The sequence below is a fragment of the Sinocyclocheilus grahami genome, unplaced genomic scaffold, assembly GCF_001515645.1.
Source record: "Sinocyclocheilus grahami isolate Dianchi unplaced genomic scaffold, SAMN03320097.WGS_v1.1 scaffold150.1, whole genome shotgun sequence".
Classification (NCBI taxonomy): Eukaryota; Metazoa; Chordata; class Actinopteri; order Cypriniformes; family Cyprinidae; genus Sinocyclocheilus; species Sinocyclocheilus grahami.
In genome coordinates, this window is record NW_015505329.1 from 2,241,117 (window position 1) to 2,249,561 (window position 8,445).

Below are 8,445 nucleotides of genomic sequence, written 5' to 3' on the forward strand. Positions count from 1 at the left end.
ACTTTCGCAATGATATTACGCAGCGCCTGAAAATAGGCTAACTTCCGTCAACATAACCAACGTGACCCCCTGCTTGCACAGAGAGCGTGCTGGGGACTATTTTCAGGAATGAGAGTATAGTTCCTAGCCATATCGGCCTACAAAATCGCAACTTTTCATTTTCCGTCGGTCTTAGTACACGATGTAACTACAGAAGAGTCAAGTTTTAAATAGGAAAAATATCGAAACTCTTTGGTAGTTTTCGAGCGAGATGCTAACGGTCTAATCAGATTCAATGATCTATGCTAAGCTACAGCTAAAAGTGCAGACCCGGAGATCAGCTGAATGGATTCGAAAACGGTAAAACTCAACTGTTTAACTCTAGGGGAGTTGGAAAATGAGCCTATTTTCAAAAATAGTGGAGTGTTCCTTTAAATTAATAATTTGCTTTTTTTTTGGAGTGAAACATGACCTTGATCAGGTTTTGTGAGATCCAGCCATGAATTTCAATATTAGAAATCATATATGAGGCTTGTGTATGCATATAAGCAAAGTTTCTGAAGTTTGGAAATATCAGTTTTTATTGCATATATCAAAACAAATGGTCTTGACACTGAAACTGATATTCCTGCAAGGCCTGAACAACTGAAAGCCAAATGTGATGAGGAGCGGTTGACACATGAGAGCGCTGTTCTTGTGATAGCACATAGAGATATGGAGAACATGAACATCTGAGATATGATCTCTTCTGATGTGTAAGACACTTCCATCACACAGTATGTTCCAGAACACAGTGAAGAGAGAAGTGCAGCAGAGAACTTGAACAGGCAGTTCAGGAAGAGAGGATTCTGGGTATTTTCAAGATGTTCTGCTACAATTATTGATGGTTATTTGGAAGAGAAATCGCCAGCACCTTTTCTATTTTCAAGATAAACAGGTAGAAGCCAAATAAAGGCTTGTTTAAAAACATTATTATTGCATTACACTACCTCATCTCATTCTTAAACCTGTACTATTTATTTATATTTTATTTGACAATTTTTCCTTTTGTGTTCCACTGAAATATTAATATACAGGTTTGGAATGAGGAGGGTGAACAAATAATCACAGAATTTTGATTAATGGATGAACGATCCTTGAAAGAGCTTTTGCAATTTCTCTTTCGGAACAAGTTATTTAAACATTAGCAATTCATGAACCACCTTCTCTTTTCAGCTCAAGCACAGTCTGTCCATGTCAGGTTGTTTCCGCAGATGGCACCACACTTAAAATAACAAATATATATTGCAAACATACGACTGCCTCCATTACAAACACATCCCGCTCATCCTGAGATCATTCCAGAGAGGTATTGCACTAATACACATCAAGGAAGAAAGAGACTTGATGATTTATATTTGTATGCCCTTTTGGGAGTAAGAACCCGGTCTCCCTTCACCATCTGAGTGTCTTGACTCCATGTCTTCATCCCTAGAATTGGATCGAAATAGCAATATACTCTGTGACACAAAATATGTGGTAAGTGCTGCATTACAGGAAGTTACATCATCATTTCATCAACTAGTGGGTATATTATAACAGTGAACTAAATATTGGAAGATGGGTCTCTGTAGATTCACAAAGCTGAAAAGAATCCAAATTACAGAGTAATAAAAATGATGAAATGAAACAAAATAAAACAACAATAGGAAGGAAATGAACCCAGTTCATCAATTAAAAGTAGCTTTGTGATGACACACAACATGGCAATTACAAGACAATTCAACATAATTGGCAGTCGCTCTGGAAATCCCCTTATAAAATGTATAAAACATATACACACTGACCCTAAAAAGCATTTGGACATCTGTATCGTTCTAAAAAATGTCTGAATATCAAACGAAATATAAAATAACAGTGTATCTACAAATAAAAAATAATTTAAAAATTAGTTAATTAAAATGTAAAAAAAATAATAATAATAAAATAATAATATTTTTTATAAAATGTAATAATTTAATGATTTTTAATAAAAAATGATTAAAATGTAAATTAATACTTTTATTCAGCAAGGATGCATTAAACTGATCAAAAGTGACAGTAAAAAAAAATTTGAAAAAAATATATCATGGTTTCCACAAAAATGTGAAGCAGCACAACTGTTTTCATCATTGATAAAAATCAGTTTCTTGAGCAGCAAATCAGAATATCAGAATGATTTCTGAAGGATCATGTGACACTAATGATGCTGAAAATTCAGATTTGCCTCACAGGAATAAATTACTTTTTAAAATATATTAAAATAGAAAATAGTTATTTTAAGTTAAGTTAAGATTTCACATTATTACATTTTTTACTGTATTTTTGAGCATAAGAGTCTTCTTTTAAAAACATTAAAACTTTTGAGTGTATTACGGTAGTGTATATAGTGTTTTATCACTTGTCATGAAATGCTTTTCTTGAAAGGTGCGCTTGTGCTACATTTTTTTTAATTAATGCCACTTTATTTGACATTTTGATCTTGTTTTCTAATGAAATGACATTCAGACATTTTTAAGTTTGGTTTAAATATACAAATACTTTTTCAGGCCACTATTTCTAAACAGCATTACTGTACATAAGGGGTCTTTGTCAAATTAATTTAGAAGGAACCGAAGTAATTACACAGCGAGCGTGATCACATGACCACCGCTCAATGTTTCTCCAGCCTTTTTTTTTTCATATTACCTGTCAATAATTCCTTTAATCTGGTTGTCTTTCTCCATCTGCTGCTGTCTCAGTCTCCTCTCGCTGTTCTCCAGTCGGCTCTGATACTGCAGCAGGATTTTATTGGTCTGCTGCTCCTGAGTTAACATCCTCCTCTCGTACTCCTCCAGCTTGCGGTGCGACATCATCAGACGCTCCTTCAGAGAGTTGATCTCCTCCTCGTATTCACGCACCTGCGTCCAGAGAAGAGATGAAGACAGCAGGCCTGTTATCAGAGCAGATGTTACCCTCATCTTGACGGCTTCCTTGAGACAGTAAGGTAAGAGGTAGGTGAGTGAGTATCTAAAAGTGTCAAAAAGTTTTAAAAGTATCAAATTACATTAAAAAAATAATAATAATAAAATACAATTATGTGAATTAAATGAAAGTAAAAAACTAAATGTATTAAAAGTGTTCAAACATTAAATAATTGTTTAAAAATTATAATTTACAAGATATTATCCACTAAAAGGCTTTAATACAATTTAAAACTACTGTTAAAATCTGCAACAACAGAATAAAGAAAAAAGAGTTATGTGTATTAAAAGTAAAAGTAAAAATAAAAGTATCAAAAATAGTTACAAATTAATTGAATCTTTTTGTGAAAATTATAATTAACAAGATATTATCCATTAAATGGCTTTAATAAACTTTTAAAATATTATTAAAATCTGCTGATATTCATATTAAAAGCACATACAAGTATTAAATAAAATTTAAATTATAAAATTTAAATTCAATAAAAAATGTAATGAAAATGAATGATTTAAAAATAAAATAAAGTAAAAAATGAAATAAAAGTATAAAAAAAATAAACCGAATAAGTTGTGAAAACTACAAGTAACAAGATGTTATCTATTAAATGGATTTAATAAACTTTCAAAATATTAATGAGATATGCAAAAATCTGCAAAACAAAGTATTCAAAGTCTTAAAAAGTATTAAAAGCACATACAAGTATTAAATAAAATTAAAATGATAAAATTTAAATTTAACAAAAAATGTAATGGAAATGAATTATTTAAAAATAAATAAAGGTTAAAAAAAATAAACCAAATAAGTTGTGAGAACTACAAGTAACAAGATATTATCTATTAAATGGATTTAATAAACTTTCAAAATATTAATGAGATAAGCAAAAATCTGCAAAACAAAGTATTCAAAGTCTTAAAAAGTATTAAAAGCACATACAAGTATTAAATAAAATTTAAATTATAAAATTTAAATTTAACAAAAAATGTAATGGAAATGAATTATTTAAAAATAAATAAAAGTAAAAAAAATAAACCAAATAAGTTGTGAAAACTACAAGTAACAAGATATTATCTATTAAATGGATTTAATAAACTTTCAAAATATTAATAAGATATGCAAAAATATAAAATCAAATGTTGAGACAGTAAGGTAATAAAGTACTCCTAGTGTACAGCTTTGGTGAGAGACTAACTAAAAGTGGTGGCACTCGGGCCGGCTCCAGGCATGGGCAGGGGTGGGCTAAGCCCACCCAAATGACAGTCTTGCCCACCCAATCAGAATTAGATAAAGATTGCGTTCATTTTTTTATGCAGTAATTAAAATCAATCTGAAGTGGACTGTATTTTAAGAAGTTTAAGATATAGCTGGAGACTGCCCCAACAATCATACAACAATAACACCAGAAAATTGCAGCATTTTTCTTTTATTAACTGAATGCAAGGAGCTTCAGTCTGTTGCAGAAAAGCAGAGGCTGAGGACTAGTGAAAACGGGCAGAGATATCACGGCGAGTTTGTGAGCTACGGGGAGTTTAATAGGCTACATGAATATGTAGCATAGCCTACCTCTGAAATTACCTGAGCAGTTTTAATGGTTAAAAAAAAAAACCTTCTCATATAATAACGTGCATTCATTGCATGGACGGGGCAAGAGCATAATATAAGCATCTAAAATGCATGTAGGCTATACAGTTCAGTTGAAAGCTTACCACTTTTGGCTTATTGTTGCTGTTAATGCTGAATGTAAGAATGAAAACTGAAAGTAAAGAGCTTGTGGGATGAAAGTTGTGATTGTTACTATAGCAACAGTTGGCTCAAAACGTAGCGCCCCCCTTCTATGACATAAACGACCAAATAGGCTATCCAGTGGTGCAAGCTATTTATGCTTTTTCTTTTTTTTGTCAAATTCCGCAGTTTTGAATGGAAAGTAGGTCTGCCATTTACACGATTCATATAATTCATAATGACGACAATAGCATTTTTCTGTTTTGCGTTTTCAGCAATACAACTGAAATTGAATGGCTGCATATTTGAAAATAAAAATCTTATTTGCAGTTCAGATTGATTACTTTACAAAAATTCTTATTCTTGTTCTTTTACTCTTCTTTTAATTTATTCCCCTAAATCCATGTAAATCCTTTATTTATTTAGTTTCTTTAAATAAATACCATTACCATAGTGGTCTGGTCTTTATATTTTCCTCAAAACAATTGGTCCCTCCAATGTTCTAGACATGATTATGGCCTTGTCTGGTATAAATAAAAAAGTTAGTTGAAAAGAGTCACCAGTGTAGAAACAATGATCCAGAGAAAGAGAACAAAAAGGGCTTTTTTTTTACTATTCAGTAAAGAAAAAAGTGCATGATATTTGAAAGCTTTTTTCAGTGAACATATACTGTAATATGGTTAGTATAGCATAGTTGATACAGCAATGTCTGCAGTATAAATATCTTCTAGACTATGTGATGATATGACGACTAAAAAATGCCCACCCAGTATATCTGCCAGCCCACCCTTCTATAGCTGTCAAGAACCGGGCCTGGTGGCACTACAAAAATTCTGGGATCATTTACTTAATCTTACTCCAAAATCCTTTCTTTCTTCTGTAAAATATAAAAGGGACCATTTTGAAGGCACGATATTCTTCAAAAACTCATCTTTTGTGAGAAATAAAGACTAAGAGTAAATAATGTTTTCATATTTTTGTAGCTCAGCCGTTTTCGAAACAGTGTGGTTTTTTCAGTAATGAGAAAGCAAGCATGATTTTGCTCCCTACAGCTTCTCCGCAAGGAATGTGTCATTCATGCATGGAAATGTTGCCTAGGTGGGCAACTACAGTCAATGCAATCTAGCGAAATTCTCCTTTCAAGCCACACAGGAATGAGAAAATGTATTTTTCAAACAAAAAAAATGCTGATTCATAGCTGAATATGAAACTGTCCTTTAATAGGAACACTGTGAAACAATGAAAAAAGGTTGTGTGTCACCTCTACACAAATTTCCACAGGGGAGAACAGAGGGTCAAGGGCAGCCAGGACGTACTGATTGAAAGCCCATGCTGCTCTCTCCAGGAGTCTGTTTACCGCAAAAGGCTGCTCATGTTCATTTGATATTTAAATAATGCATAAATGAGGCTGCCAGCACCATCTGTTACAGAGGTGAAAGACATGATATGCATTTCCTTGACACTTGTGTGCTGAGGTGGGAGACACAAGTGCACTCTGCAGTCAACTGAGGGTCTTGTGGTGTATGTGCATAAGGACAGAGACAAGAATCAAGCTCGAGTTTGAACTAAGAAACAGTTTGAAAACAGTCAAAAACGGACAGTTTGCCCCAAAATTAAAATGCTGTCATCATTTACTCACTTTCAAGTTGCTCCAAACCTGTATGAGTTTCTTTCTTCTGTTGAACACAAAAGAAGATATTTGGAAGAATGTTGAGAACCAAATTGACTTCCACAGTATTTTCTTCTATATTATAGAAGTTAATGGCAACTGGCAACTGGCAACTGTTTAGGTTACCAACATTTTTGTGTTCATCAGAAGGAAGAAACTCGTACAGGTTTGGAGCAACATGAGGGTGAGTAAATTACACCATTTTCATTTTTGGGTGAACTATCTCTTTTTTCACCCCGATGTGAACACATCTAGTAGAATAAGAGAGAAACACACCCTGTCCAGACGCGACTCGTCCATGCTCTTTGAATACTCCTTGAGTTTGTATTCTTCTCTGTCGATGCGGGAGCTCTCTATGTCAGCAGAAAGATGGGGCATGTTGGACACCCAGGCGACCGTTCGCTCAGAGGCAGGGGTTGAAGGGTTGAGAGTAGATGGAGATTGGGAAGAGCCCTGAGGGAAAGACCACAAGAGCATGTAAGTGTGGAAACAGACGTTTGGGTTGCATCTTTAATATTTAGACTACACAGTTTGAGGTTGGTTAGATTTTTAATGTTCTTGTTTAATATTATTACAACTTTAAAAAATATATATCGTAAAATGTAATTTATTTCTGTGATGCAAAGCTGAATTTTCAGCATCATTACTCCAGTCTTCAGTGTCACATGTTCCTTCGGAATTCATTTTAATATGCTGATTTGCTGCTCATTTCTTCTTATTAACAATGTTGAAATTTATTGTTGCTGCTTAATATTTTTGTGAAAACTGTGATGCATTTTTTCAGGATTCTTTGATAAATAGAAAGTTTAAAATTTGAAATAGAAATCTTTTGTAACATTATAAATGTTGTACTGTCACTTTTGATCAATTTACCGTGTCCTAGCTAAAAAAAAAGTAAAATTTTTTTTAAAAAAGAAAATTATTAGGTATGCTGATTAATTTTGTTATGCTACTACCTAGGGCTGGGCGATATAGCTAAAAAATATATCAACGATATATGTTTCATTTCGTTCGGTATCGATAATTATTGACATTTTTTATAACCTTTTTTAAATCAGAGCAATAGAATTGTTTTTTTTTCAATTTAACCACTGTATTTTTAATTTGCCCACTTTATTAAGACAAACAACAAATATATATATATATATATATATATATACAGTGGGGCAAATAAGTATTTGATACACTGCTGATTTTTCAAGTTTTCCCACTTACAAAGAATGGAGAGATCTGTAATTTTCATCGTGTGAGAGACTGTGAGAGACAGAATCAAAAAAAAAATCCAGAAAATCACATTGTATGATTTTTTAATAATTAATTTCCATTTTATTGCATGAAATAAGTATTTGATCACCTACCAACCAGCAAGAATTCTAGCTCTCACAGACCTGTTAGTTTGTCTTTAAGAAGCCCTCCTATCCTCCACTCATTACCTGTATTAATTGCACCTGTTAGAACTTGTTACCTGTATAAAAGTCACCGGTCCACACATTTAATCAATCAGACTCCAACCTCTCCACTATGGGCAAGACCAAAGAGCTGTCTAAGGACACCAGGGACAAAATTGTAGACCTGCACAAGGCTGGGATGGGCTACAGGAAAATAGGCAAACAGCTTGGTGAGAAGGCAACAATTGTTGGCGCAATTATTAGAAAATGGAAGAAATTCAAGATGACTGTCAATCTCCCTCGGACTGGGGCTCCATGCAAGATCTCGCCTCGTGGAGTATCAATGATCCTGAGAAAGGTGAGGGATCAGCCTAGAACTACACGGGAGGGCAAATTACAGATCTCTCCATTCTTTGTAAGTGGGAAAACTTGAAAAATCGGCAGTGTATCAAATACTTATTTGCCCCACTGTATATATATACAATTTTACAGTCAAACACAAAATAAAATTTAAACAAATATCTCCATTCTTATGTTCTATACGCAGATTAAATAAGTCTTATGCCGAGTTCACACTGTACGATTTTAGCCTGATTTTTCACTCGCCGACAGGTTTTGCGAAATTGCCGACAAATGCCCGAAATCGGAGGCAAATCGGTGCTCGTTCACGCGAGTGACAATCACACAGTGTGAATTATCAAAGACGCG

At 33.6% G+C, this 8,445-nt stretch overlaps 1 protein-coding gene across 1 annotated transcript in view; it reads right to left on the minus strand.

Moving 5' to 3' along the window:
• Positions 1 to 8,445, minus strand: part of LOC107592176 (ras/Rap GTPase-activating protein SynGAP-like) — a 152,270-nt gene that overhangs the window by 12,904 nt on the left and 130,921 nt on the right. The window contains 2 exon segments of the mRNA XM_016281578.1: positions 2,686 to 2,897; positions 6,626 to 6,802. Coding sequence (XP_016137064.1) covers positions 2,686 to 2,897; positions 6,626 to 6,802 — 389 coding nt within the window.